We start from the raw sequence: 14,158 nt of genomic DNA on the forward strand, positions 1-14,158 counted from the left end.
TATCCACCCAGAACCTGTGAATGGGACCTTATTTGGAATTAGGGTCTTTGCAGATGTAATTACATTAAGAAGAGATCATATTGAATTAGGGTGGGCCCTAAATTCAATATGACTGAGTTCCTTATAAGAAGGAAATTTGGACACAGAGACACACAGGAGAACATCATGTGACAACAGAGGCAGAGATTAGAGTGCTGCATCTACAAATCAAGAAATGCCAAAGATTGCAAGCAACTATCAGATCCTTCTAGGGAAGAATCCTCCCCTAGAGTCCTCAGAGATAACACATTCCTACCAACACCTTGATTTCAAACTTCTAACCTCTAGAACTGTGAAAGTTTGTATTTCTGTTGTTTTACACCACCCAGTTTGGGGTAATTTGTTATGGCAGATCTGCGAAACGAATGCACAAGGTTACATGTTTTCACACTTTTTTATCCTAGCTCTTATCAGATAATTTTTATACATGAATTATTAGGAAATACTGATGATGTTATAATATTAGTCTGGCATTTTAGTGAAGGCCTCCTTAAGAGGCTACCGTAAGCTAAACCAGGACCTCAAATGGTAAGGACATTGAAGGACACACAATTGTGAGGGAGCCTGAACCTAAACTCACAGCATATTAGTAGTTAGCTACTTCAGCTTCTCAGAGCTAGCTGTGAGAAGGCACAAGTCACAGAGGTTTCTAATGTGTAAGCTATCCAAATGGTCATTTTTTTTGATACAGCAACAGAGCCATAAAGAGCACTGATGTAGAAGTCAGAACTATTGGTTCTACTTTCCTCGCTGCCTCCAGGGGATTCTGCACACGTCACCCAACCTCTCTGGGCTCCAGGTTCCAAAAGAGTAAAAGGAGATGGTTTAGACTAGACAGTTCCTGCAGTCCCTTTGGCTGGAATAATCTGTGGTTTTATCATTGTAATGTGGAGCAATAGTAAAAAGACAGTATTTACTTCTAAAGCACAAGTCTCCTGGTCATGCTAGCCTTCTTCCATGAACAGTATCTGAAACCAGGGATGAAATATTACCACAAGGAGAAGATGACCTAAGCTGGTGCTAGATGAAGAAGGATTCTGCTTAAAATGCATTACTAGTAGTTCTGTCCAACCTTGTTTTATTTGACAAAAGTAACGGAGTAGACGTTAATAGGGCTCTCATTTTAAAAAATGTTTTTCTTTTTAAAGTAGCGATGCTGACTGGCCACTTCCTTTTTTTGGAAAGCAGTGTATTCACCTGTTTAAAAAGAAAAAAGAAAAACGGGGGGGGGGGGGGAAAGAATGGAAGCCATGATTCTCATTCGTGTTCTCTTCAGCTCTGTGACTTCAAGGCAGTTGTTTGATTTTTTTTTTGGTCAAGCTAGAGACAGGAACCTTGAGCTAAGTATCAGGTCATGGGGTCAACCTCAGGAATCGGTGCTGCTCACCTTACTAGTTCTTCTCATAACCATTGCGTGTGTTAGGGGCTCTTTGTCTCCCGCAGAATAAGCGCTGATACATGCAACTTTTGGCAAGGATGAAATCCTGGCTCTTACTAAGTATGTGGGCTTTAAGAGATTCGCTGAATGAGTTTGAGCCTTGGTTTCCCCATCTGTAAAATAGGACTACCTACTGGCAGAGTTGTAAAAATTTCAACTTCAAGTTGAGCAAAACTGCCCAGTGCTTGTTAGATTTTTCTCATGTTATTTTTCCATAATCCTTAGGAGCACAAAGGAAAGATAAACCGCGGTGTCATTAGCACACTGCGGCTCGCTGACCACCAGGCGGGCGAGGACGGGGCGGTGAGCAAACCACAGTCCTGGTTACTTCCGTGACACGACTCTCACTTTTGGCGCTCACGGCGCAGAAGGGCTCCCACGTGGTTACACGGTGCAGCTCAGCACCCGACGCCTGTCATCCCGGCGCAGGCCCCGCCCCCAGGCGCAGGCCCCGCCCCTTGGCGTGCGCGCTCCCGGCTGGGCTGCGACGCACGGCGGGCGGGCGAGGCCGGCAGGAGGTGCGGCTGCCGGGAAGGTACCGGGCGTGGGGGGAGCGGGTCCGTGTTGCCGCCGCCTCGCCGCGGTAGCCGTGATGCGTGCCACTCGCGGCTCCCCGCTCCTGGGAATCCCTGCCGCGGGGTCGATCGCTGCCGCCGAGCAGGTGAGGAGGCCTTCCCGGCGTAGAAGAGGGGAGAGCAGGCGGCCGAAGCGGCCAGCCCGGGCGGAGACGCTTGGAGCGTGAGGCCCGGCGGGGCGGCGAGGGCTGCGGGCAAGCCGTTCGCCTGCGGTCCTCCCCGCGCCTGCCGGGGGTCTTCCCGGGCGTCCGTGCGGCCCGGCGGCGCGGCCACATCGCGGCGCCCCCGACCCGGGGCGGCAGGTGCGCCCCCAGCCCCGGCGGACAAGCCTGGCAGGCGCGCCGGATTCTCCGTCTCCCACGTGGTGTGGGCGGGTCCAGCCCACGCTGAGGACGGACCTGGCCGGGAGACGGGATGCTGCGCTTAGGACCCAGCGCTTCTCGCCTGCCCCCTGTCGTGACATTGGCACGTTCAGCATCGTTTCCCCTTTTTTTTGCTAAATTTCATGCTTTACCTTTCTCCTTTGAAAAATGGAGCTAATGGGGCGGTCAAGCCTTGGTGAGGGCGGTGTCTCAGACCTGAGTAATGCCTGGACACCTTTGCAGGGAGTCGCGCTCTCGTGCTCTGGCATGTGTCCCGAAACCCAGTTAGGTGAACTGGTGCGGAGCATTTGCAGAGAACACGTGTCCCTGCTCGCACCCAAAGGAGATGCTTCACAACTCAGGAACTGCCGAGCTGGAAGATAAGCCAGAGGTTATTCGAGAATTCCAAATTAGAGACTGCAAGCTCTGGTTTAATTTCACACTGCAGCCTTTCCTGTCCTGCCTTGTGCAATGAAAAGACCTCATTTTCTAGCCTTGGAGAGGCCCAAGGAAGTCGTATTCTTTCTGTTGTCTTCTATTTGATGTTATCTTGTTTTTGTATCAGTTTGTTAATTGGTACATTGGCGGGATTGTAAAACGGAATACTAATTTATATAAGTCGTTTGTTTCCGTATTTACCTTAACAATTGTTTTATCATCTCTTGTGTTTGTGGCGTGTGGAATGTGTGGTTTACATTCTTCTAGCCCTAATAGGTAGCAGTACGTGATCTCAACCCTTGTGTATATATATACAGTCTAGAAAGAAGAAAAAGAAACTAAAGTTCATCTCAGGGTTTATATTTTTACCTGTATGTATATTCTCTGCATACTTATTCAGCATGGCTTTTTTAAAGGAGTAAAGCGAAGATTCATAGAGCGGGAAAACATTAGAAAGTATAACAAGTTAAACCTTGACAAAGAAAAACATTGACCTGTGCCTTAAAAGAAGTGCAATATTGAGAGCAGGACATTTTAAAGGAAATGGCATTAGTGAAGGCCTGAGGCAAGGATGAGAATTGTGCGGCTGGAGAGCAGAGACACCTCACTGGAGCCGAAAGATGTTATCTGGGGCAAGGAGACAACATGTTGGTGACATTAGATGGGATCGGTTGATGAACGGAGGTTTCAGATAGCACACGGGGAAATTGGTGTTGACCCAGAGGTTCCAGAAGTTTCTTGAGCTGGTCATATTTTGAAGGTAGTGTTTTACAAAGATGTGTTTCTGAAGAGCGGTGTTCTCAGCGAAGGCAGAAGGTGGGTGACCTGCCTGGGGAGCTGCCTTGATGTATCAGTCATCTGTCAACAAGTGGGTGAGTGGGAATAGAAAGTTAGAACCAAGAGACCCCATACAATGGTGATAGACCCTCTTAGACCTGGAAATTTGGAAAGTGGTATTAGTTTGTGTCAAAAGATTGTGACTACAGACTTAGACGAAACGAATTTGCCCTAACGGGGTGTCCTCAATAAACTCAGGATGTGGAATTGGAACTTGAAGAAAGTCAGAGTTGCAGATTTGGATAACTATAGAGGTGATGCAGAAAAGTGTAACCAGAAAAAGATTTAAAATGGGGGCCAGAATTTTGCAAATGAATGGTGAGGTAGTTTGAGTAGGAGTTGATAATGCACAATAAAAATTTAAAGTTAAAAATAAATGTTAAAGAAAATGTAGGTCATAAATGCAGCTACATGCATTCTTCTTAAAGAATGAATCAAGTTGTGTTGATGTGTTTTTCCCACAAGCGAGTGCCACACAGCATCTTTCACTTCACTTGGGCTTCTCTCACAAAGATAGTTATTTCTTACAAAATTCTGCCTCAGTGTTGGTGGGCTTTGATTTTTCAAGGTCCTCTTGTAATCCTTTGATATTGATATCATTCTTTTTTGAAGCACCATTCACATTCTCTTACCTTTTCTTACTCAGAGGTCTAGCTCTTCCCGAGCCTCATTTGTCTATGATTTTGTTTGCATGTGATTCGAGAATTTGCTGTCTGTTTCATTGCCTCATGCATTTTTCACCACAGGAACCATTTCACTTTGCAATTGACTTGTATTGTGTTTTCAACTGGTCTTCTTAAAACTGAAAGTGAGAGACTGACAAAGACATTGACCCAGGGCCAGGATAGGCTTTACTAAAGAATGTTCAGCCAAGGAGGACCTGACTAGCTGAAATCATGAAAGTTAATGCATCTCTCTGATGTTAGGTCTAACACAATTTAGGCCTTTTAAAAACATGGCAGTTTTATGTACTAAGAGTTTGCCTCCCTAAACGCTGGTGCCAAGATTCTTAGCTGCAAAGACAATTGGAGTTTACATTTTAAGATCAAATTACCATATTGTTGACTGCATGGTAATAGTTAGCCATACTTTTGTCCTAAATAAAAGTGATTATTTCAGCAATTTATAAGCTGTCCCATTTTCCCTCTGTCTTTAAATATAGGCTTTGTAACTTGCAAAAATATCTATTTATCCCTTTTTATTGAATTCCTCACATATCTCAAAAAAAAAAAAGTCCTAATACAGACACTTTGCTTTGATTCTAATAGTGCATCTTCTCTTTTGAAATATATTTTCTGTTCTTCCCCATCCAAAGTCGGCCTCCCACCTCTAGGAATCTTTTCCTGTTAACCAACCTTCATTGTACTCTTATCTGAACGCTTATAGTCCGGATAATTTAACATTTCCTTTTGTTATGCTCTTGATTATTTCCTCGGTATTAGTATTTTCTCTGTAACCAGTTGCAAACTCCTTGAAATCTGGAGTCAGGTTTGTGACTCGTCAGCTCCCTTCGTGTCCCTTCTTAATAATCATCATCAAATCATTAAAGGCCTTTCTTTCCCCAAGGACCTTGACTTTAAGCTGTTAACTAAAATGTTCTTTTATTCTTAGCTCAGCTATCACATGATTGTCAATTTTTTAAAATGTTCAGATTGGAATTCCTATGTGATGAAGTGTTTTTAAGATAGGGTTTCTTGATACATCCAGAGGAGGATTTGATGCTGGAAAACGGAGCTGTCAGTCAAGGTAGCTGTTAAAAATAGTTCTGTTGTTTCTTCTGATGATTAGGTTAATATGTGCCCTTTAAGAAATATAGGCACGCCTAGGAAAGAAAATAAAGATGATCCATTATCTCACTACTGACCACTGTTTTCCCCCCTCTATACTGGATGAAGTTTTTTTCTCTTATTAAATCATGGACATCTTTCAGGTCAATATAGATCTGCATCATCACCTTTAATAGTCACATCGTATCCATTGCATAAATGGACCATGTTTCATTTAACCCACCCCCTGTAATGCACATTAGTTTAGTAACAATGTTTTGCTCTTGTACACAATACTATGCTAAACATCTGTATACATATTTTAGTGATTTTACCCTGTTTTCCTAAGGATGAATTTCTGGAAGTGTGATAGGTTGAGCAGAGGGTAAGCATGTTTAAAAACTTTCGTATCTATTACCCTTATGCCCCCAGAAGGTTAGTACCTATTTAGATTCGCCCCAGCAGTATTCATGACCTTTTCCCTTCCCCCTTGTTAGCAAAATATCTTCAGACTTTAATCTCTGCCAATCTGATAATGGTGAAATCTTGTTTTTATTTATACTTCTCTAAGTACTAATGATGTTATTTTTATCAGCCATTTGTATTTCTTATTTCGTTAATTTCCAATTAGTGTTGCTCATTTTTGTTTAGTGTTCCTCTTATGTATTTATTTTATGAAATTTTTATATGTAAGGAATATTTACCTTTTGTCATATATGTTACAAGTAATTTTCCCAAGCCTTGTGTATTTGGGAAGGGAATTTTTTTTTAAAAAAACATTCAGAAGTCTTAAACCCATGTATATACGTATTTTCTTTCATTTATGGTTTCAGACATTGTTATCATTGTCTTACCCATTCCAAGATTATGTAAATACTTACCTACATTTTCATCTTATATTTTTATGGATATTTTTAATATTTAAATATTTTAGCCATTGGAATTCTAATAAAAGTGTCATGTAGAAATCTCACTATATTCAAATACTAAAAGATAACTAGCTACTTTATAAAAACACATTAAAATTCATTTAAACACCTAGGTAATTGACATATTTTTTTCTTTTTGCTTAAACTTTTGAATCACGAATATTGTTTGTCCTAAGTTTGGGGTATATGGTACAGTGAGTACACCATATTAAAACCTGAACTAAATATAGTGATATTTTTTCCCCTTTGTCAGGTAGGCATTATTAATACTGTGTATGTTGTGTGTGTTTGTGGGTGTGTATGTGTGTGCATTATAAATTCTTTAAGGGCCGAATCTATGTCTGATTCATCTTTGTATCTCCCATTTCCAGCCATCCATGAAACAAACAATGGTTGCTCATCACTGTGTGATAGGCACTGGTCACTGGGGAAAGAGAAGAGTAAGTGGCTATCCCTGCCAGTGAGGGGCTTGCCGTGGGATGAAAAAGTCAACCCAAAGGACAATGCTGTAGCCCACCACTGCGGTGGGCAGATACTGTGAATGTGAGGAGTAGGGAAGTCCTCACAGAGCAATCGTGCTTGACCTGTGTCATAAGGATTCCATAGGAACTGTACCAGGTGACCAAAAGAGAGTCATTCTACAAATGCAGAGGAGTGTGGGGCATTTCAGTGACCTGCAGCTTGTGTTTAATGTAGCTGGAGCATGGGGCCCATATCTGTCTAGTCTTCCTGCCAGGGGATAAGACGACCAAGATAGACAGGGACTAGATCAGTGCTAATGGAGACGCTCCATGCTCAAAATAAACCCTTCTGACAGCTCCAATGCAAGGATCATGTACAAGATTATGTGTGGTTGGATTTAAACACAGTTGATAAAGAACATAGACGTGTTCTTGGATTGTACTATCATTGTGATCTTTCTCATTTCCTGGAACAGGAGGGCTCTAACTCTGGGAGGACCCCATTGTTTCTATAATGGTGTATGAAGACTGACTCTCCGGACATTGCCTGACCTCTGACCCGTCAGCATGGGGAGGTGAGTGATGGGGCCTGATCACTGGTACTAGAATAAAATCCGAGATTGTGGGGCCACAGAAGCAGCTTGTTAGAGGAAAAATATATCTAAATCCCAACTGAAAAGTGTTCAAAGTTGTGCTACATTTCTGTTTGACACCTTTGTTCTTCGAGGGCCCCAAGGGGTGCCTGTCACAGAAAGAAAATGATAACGCCAGGTGGATTCTATAGGGGTTAATGTAGTTTATAGTAAAGGGCTGTGCACGTTGGAACCTGAGAGGGGTTGTAGTGAGCACAGGAGAACTGTCGCTAAGCCTTGGAGGTGTGGGGAGGGGATGATAAATTCCATGACTGGCCCAAGAATCCACGTGGAGACTAGAAAATACAAATAGAAAATTCCATTGGGTTAGCAGGATACCTCCCCCTTCTGTGAGCTATTTTAGTCCATGAAGCACTCTTTAAAGGGAAGACTAGAAATGAACTGTAAAACAACAAAATTGATCCAAAAGGAAACAAGGTTCTTTATTTTCTTTTGCTAAAGTCTAGTAATAGTCTCTCATTCTTCACATAAACTGAGAAGAAAAGTGTTTATTTGCAGAAATGTCTCAGGAATATTTCTAAAAGCACAGGACATACAAAACTTATTTGTTGACTTTGTTATGGGGATATTGTTAAAGATACTATTTTCTTCATCAGGGAGAAATGTGCCGTGGAATCCAGTGTTACGAAAATCTTATTCCTCCGGAGCTATTTACAATCACACGCTGTTTAACAATGGGGATGTGTTCTGAGAAATGCGTTGTTAGACAGTTTCCTTTTGCGAACATCATGGAGTGTGTACATACATAAACCTAGATGGTATAGCCTATTACTCACCGAGTCTAAATGGGAGAGCCTGTTGCTCCCAGGCTACAAACCTGTACAAACATCACAAGATTAATTCAAGTACGAGAGAAAATAATGCGCTCAAGAGATGAGGAAAACTGAGGCTGCCACCAGTGTAATACGGCAGACTGTTTTACAGCAAACTTTGTTGTGTAAGTAGAAAGAGTAGACTCTAAAAGAACGATAAAAAGTATAGTAAATTCATAAACCAGTAACAGTCATGTATTAGCATTATTGTACACAATGGTATGTGCTCTACTTCTGTGTGACTAGCAGTAGGTTTGTTTACACTGGCGTCACCACACACAAGTCATACGTTGCACTGCAGTGGTACAGCATCACTAGGCGATAGGAATTTTTCAGCTACATTATAATCTTAGATGAGAACCATCCCACACGCGGGCCGTTGTTGGTCGAAACCGAAACATCATTATGCGGCGCGTGACTGTATGTTTCTAATCTAATGGGCAAGGTTTGGGCCACAGGATGCTCATTTAGCGCTGAAGGCCTACTTGATTACATGTACTTCCGTGTCCTAAATTGTCTTTTGGTTTCATCTTCCTTAAACCTGATTTCCTTCTAGATGTAAGTGTTTATCTTATTGAACTTATTTTTAGAAACTGTCTCTAATTCTTTTGTTAGACCCAAACAGGGTACAAATGAAAGTCTACGTAATACACTCAAGAAAGGGGGGAAACACAGAAGTGTCATAACCATCAGGGCTTAATTCTCATTCCTATAATTTTATAATAATGGGTTATGTAGCAACATCGTAATACGGAAGGTGCTGGTACACAGGTACCTACCGGCAGGAAAACAGGAGCAGCTCAAATCGAATGTCTTAGTTTCCAATCAGTTTAGCTGAGGGGAGGCCTCTTTGGGGCAGGTTGCTTTAAAATCTGTTTTTCGAAATTTCAGGATCGGCATCTCCTGTCTTTTTCCTGCTTCCTGGCATTTTAGCATCTCTCCAGTGGGTTGTCCTCGAATTCTGAATACCAACTTACGCCAGATTGTTGTTATTAGCATTCTAGCTGCTGCTGTTTCACTGTTATACTTTTCTGTTGTCATAATCCGAAGTAAGTACGGGCGGCTATCCAGAGACAAGAAGTTTCAAAGGTGAGAGAAAAAAAACATTTGTTTTCTAGACGGGGTGCCACAATTTCATTTCATGGTTTCAAGATTCTGGGATTAGGTTGGAATTTAAGTAGCCTGTGGCTGTAGGAAGCAGATGCTGTACTGTACACAACATGGCATGAAAAATTAAACTGTTAGAAACTGTTCAATCATTAACCACCGTATCTACATCATAAGAGGATTTAAACATAAGCTTCTCCTATGATGTCTTCTAAGCTGATTTTTCAGTAATGTTGGTAGTTTGGAATTAGTTTTACTTCTCAGAACATCTTTGAACATCTTTTAAGGAATAATGAGTGCATATCTGATTTAGATTACCTTTATCACTATCACTTGTTTTGTTTTCTTTTGACTAATCACTTGACATTTGTAAAAATGTTATAGCGGTGCCACTGCACAGCTTAGAAATCACTGACGTGGTATTTGTTTACTGAATTTGCTCTGTGAGGTGTAGGATGATCTTCTCCATCTCAGTAAAAGTGCACATTTGTTTTTCTAAACAAGGTACTGGGCACGAGTTACTGACATTGAAGCTACAGACACCAATAACCCCAATGTGAACTATGGCATCGTGATCGACTGTGGTAGCAGCGGGTCTCGGATATTTGTCTACTGCTGGCCCAGGCACAATGGCAATCCTCACGATCTGTTGGATATCAGACAAATGAGGGATAAAAACCGAAAGCCAGTGGTTATGAAAATAAAACCTGGTATGTAAATGACAAAGATCTGATTGATAAGCAGGTTCTGTCCTTTCATCTCTGTGATATCTTTCACAGCTTCCCCTTTTCCTCCCCGCGGTCATCGCCCTCATTCAGAGCTCACGCCGGGACCCAGTTGGTCTCCTTGTTTCACTTTCTCTTTTCTATCCATCTTGCATAAGGTGACTAACACCTTCATAAAGTGTCCAAACACCACGCCTTTCTTTTGTTTCCTGCCACGTATCATAGTGCCTTACTCATGGTGTTTGCTCAAATGGTTGCTGGCTGACATTAATTTTGGAGGGATTTTTTTTCCCTATTTGGTAGCCATTGGTTTCTATTCTTAATGCAACGTAATTTCAGATAACTCATGGAAATCTATATTAATAGATTGGTATATATGCCATTTTTAAAAATTGCTGCTCTAATATATTTCTAATTACCTAGATTATTTAATATTGGTGACCATAGAGCATACAAGAGTTGATAACCATTACGTTCAGTTTTTAATGATACCACAGTTCGTAAGGCAGCGTGTTATGTAAAACTTGGGATTTGCCTTTCCTGTTAGACTATTTAAATCAATGGTTCTTAACCATTTTCTGTATGTACAACATTTCCATGTGCAGCCCCCTTCTGTCAGAACTATTAGGAATGGAAGGTGACAGGAATACCTTGAAATAGGCATTCTGCATCGTACTAGTTAAATCAGTTAAATCACTGATTTAAAACAGTGAACCATAGGTCTTCATAGAGATTCAGCACTTTCATTTCATCTTGCTAGTGTGTCAGGTAGTAAAATATTAAAATACAGACAATCCAAGGATTTTATCTTTTAAAATATTAGAGGATGTTAATAAAAAATAATCATAGTTTATGTCCTATTTTAAAAATATGAGTGAAAAGGAGATTCAGTTTTAAAATGATAAAATACCCATTCTTATAAAATGGTTCATGACCACATAGATTGTAGACCCCTTGAATCCTACTCATTCTTCATTGAATAATTCAGGCCCCACTTCCTTCTTCAGGCAGCCCTCAACAAGTGGTTTTTCATTGATGTTTGGGCATCTGGACACCAGCACATTGCTCAGAAAATTCAAATTCTCTACCTCATTTTTTAGGTTAGAGACTGGGAACTTAATCTGTGTTTCTTGTACAAGCATTATTTTGATATCAAATACAGTTCCATGAATGAAGATTATTTTTTCTATAAGCCTTAGTGAATGACTTTTACTTTTCTATTTTTCTGCCCCCTGAAATTTTTATGTATCCCTAATGTGGAAACAGTTTCAGGGTTAAAATAATATTGATCAAATCAATATTCATAAGAGGACTAAAAACTGAAACTCTATAAAGCACTTTGCATTTCATCTAACCTCACAAACCAGGTTCCATCAATGACTAAACTGCTCTCATGGAATAAGATAAAACCTTTCACACCTTAGAGTTTTCCTTTGAGAACAAAGGGAAAGCTACAACAGCATCCCAAAGTAGACCCTAGAATGTCATTAAAATCAGGCTTAACGTGGTTCTCTCTAATGCTATAGGAAGTGTTTGAAGTGGAAATTCAAGAACCTTTTTATAACACTTCTCTGTCCTGAAGCATGGACTCTTGTATATAGCATTACAGCAAAGCTCTAGAAATATCCTTAATAGATTCTGGATAGTTTGGGGCTTGGTGTCCATTGAAATAGTATTGTATGTGGAGTCAAACAATCTGGCTTTCAGTCAGCTTTTTGGTGATTGCTTTGACAAATCACTTAATCTTTCTGGGTCCACAATTTCCTATTCTGTGAAATAAGGAATTTTTGAACTTCTAAAATCCCCCTCATCTTTAATATTATAGGCTAAATGACAGCTAGAAATATTCATTCACTTATATACTTATTCAGCAAATATTTGCTGAGCACCTACTTTTTGGCAGGCACAGTGTTAGGTGCTGAAAATATAAATTTGAACAAGACAGTTTGTACCCTTGAGAAACTTACAGTTGAAATGAGATAAGCAAGTAAATTGGTAATTTTGATAAGGTAATGAGTGCTACAATTAGAGATAAGGGTAAGCATAGAATGTAATAAGAGCTCATCTTCGGGGTTCTGTTTGGGAAGACTTCCACAGAGGAAGCAGCTCAGTGGATGAGCAAGAGTTAGCCAGATGAAAAGAGATCAGGAGAAGTGAAAACATGAGAGGAACCAAGTGAGAGACAACTGATGAAACCCAGAACATTTGTTGGGGTGAGGGAGAGGAATTTTATTCAGAATACTGGGCTACTAGATGGCCAGTGATGGTGGTCACTGAGGTAGGTAACAAGCAGTAAGAGCAGGTTTGTAGTAGATGTCGAGTTCAGATTTGTGTAGGTTGAGTTGTAGGGGTGCTGTGAGGACAAGCACATGGCCTTGTCCAGTGGACAATTACCACATACAGATCTGTAGGTTGGGGAAGAGATCTGGGTGGGACTGATAAGAGTTGGAGATTCGAGACATAGATGATGGCAGCCATGGGAGTGAGTGAGCTTGCCTGAGGAAAATAGCACTTTTCTTGAGGGCGAGCTCATGTGCCATTGATCCCAAATGTCTGGCATATAGTAGATAGTCAGGTCTGTGATTTTTTTTTTTTTTTTATGAGTGAGAAGAGAGCATAGGACTGAATATTCCACTATCATTGAGGAAGAGAAACTGGAAGGAATTGCCAAAGGGATAGGAAAATACTAGGAGAGTAAGGTGTGTAGCTTGAATTTCTTTCAAATTAGCCACATTGAAAAAGCATAAGTTCTGAGGTAAAATAGCTGCTTGTTAACAGAAGTGTCCTTTTTCTGTAGGCATTTCAGAATTTGCTACCTCTCCAGAGAAAGTCAGTGATTACATTTCTCCACTCTTGAACTTTGCTGCAGAGCATGTACCACGGGCAAAACACAAAGAGACCCCTCTCTACATTCTTTGCACAGCTGGAATGAGAATCCTTCCCGAAAGGTGATCCTCTGCACAAGGGCAGGCCAGGCCTGTGGTTGGGGGTGGGGGGTGGTGATGGTGGTGGTGGTGGAGGTGGTGGAGGTGGCAGTGGTGGCGGTGGCGGCAGCAGCGGCGGCTGCGTGGTGGTGTTTTATTTTCTTCCTCTTCCCCCTCCTGTCCCTTGTCCTCCTCCTCTTCTGATCATCATCAAAAGGAAGATCTTAAAAATTCTTCAAATATATAATAGTACCAGAAATGTTCCCTTAGCCAGAACTCACCAAATATCTTTTAATATATGTATGACTATAAATAGTAAATTATAAAGTTATTTTAAAAACTGATTTTCTATTTTATTAATTTAAGGATTGTGTGCATTTGTGGTTTTACATCTAGGAATCACATTCCCACGACTCTTGAAAATTCTTTCCTAAAATAATCTCTTCAATGAATTGCTTTGGTTTTAAAATGTACTGTTTTCATAGAACATAAACTAGACCATAGTGGTTTTTTATCCTTTTTTAAAAAACAAAAATTCAGGGTGTAATATTTTGATAATGTAAATTTTTGGGTTGTCTTACAGCCAGCAGAAAGCCATCCTGGAAGATCTTCTGACTGATATCCCCGTGCACTTTGATTTTCTGTTTTCTGATTCTCATGCAGAAGTAATTTCAGGGAAACAAGAAGGTTGGTATATTGGTCTTCAACTTGAAACTATTTCTTTAAATTGTCTCCATTTTCCCCATAAATTGTCTCCATTTTCCATTTTAATATCTTAAAATTCGGAAAGCCAAAGCCTTGAAATATTATAATTTTTAAATGGCGAAATTAGCTTCTTACATGGCTGGTCTTTATTATCCAAACATTAAGCCATTAAAAAAAATAACTTAGTTTGTCTTCACCTCACTTAGGAAGCAAATGTTGGACTCATTTTGATAGAAAAGTTTTCTGTTCCTTGTCTAGGCTATACAGCTTTCTGGAATTATGATAATTACTGAGTTATTGAATGGAGCTTTCTACTAATATACTAACTAGAAAGGAGAAATTATCTTGACTTTGATACACTGAGAAAACTTCAAATAAATGATTCCA

General features: G+C 40.6%; 1 protein-coding gene across 2 annotated transcripts in view; it reads left to right on the forward strand.

The window, feature by feature from the left end:
* The first annotated feature begins 1,946 nt into the window (after positions 1-1,946).
* ENTPD4 (ectonucleoside triphosphate diphosphohydrolase 4) overlaps positions 1,947-14,158 on the forward strand; it is a 32,476-nt gene continuing 20,264 nt past the window's right edge. For both annotated transcript variants that reach the window (XM_081076911.1, XM_081076912.1), the window contains exons 1-6: positions 1,947-2,138; positions 7,322-7,420; positions 9,202-9,399; positions 9,922-10,127; positions 12,940-13,090; positions 13,650-13,753. In XM_081076911.1, the coding sequence (XP_080933037.1) occupies positions 7,413-7,420; positions 9,202-9,399; positions 9,922-10,127; positions 12,940-13,090; positions 13,650-13,753 (667 nt within the window). In that variant the 5' untranslated portion in view covers positions 1,947-2,138; positions 7,322-7,412. The remainder of the gene's footprint in view (positions 2,139-7,321; positions 7,421-9,201; positions 9,400-9,921; positions 10,128-12,939; positions 13,091-13,649; positions 13,754-14,158) is intronic.

The sequence above is a fragment of the Rhinolophus hipposideros genome (genome assembly GCF_964194185.1).
Source record: "Rhinolophus hipposideros genome assembly, chromosome: 16".
Taxonomy (NCBI): Eukaryota; Metazoa; Chordata; class Mammalia; order Chiroptera; family Rhinolophidae; genus Rhinolophus; species Rhinolophus hipposideros.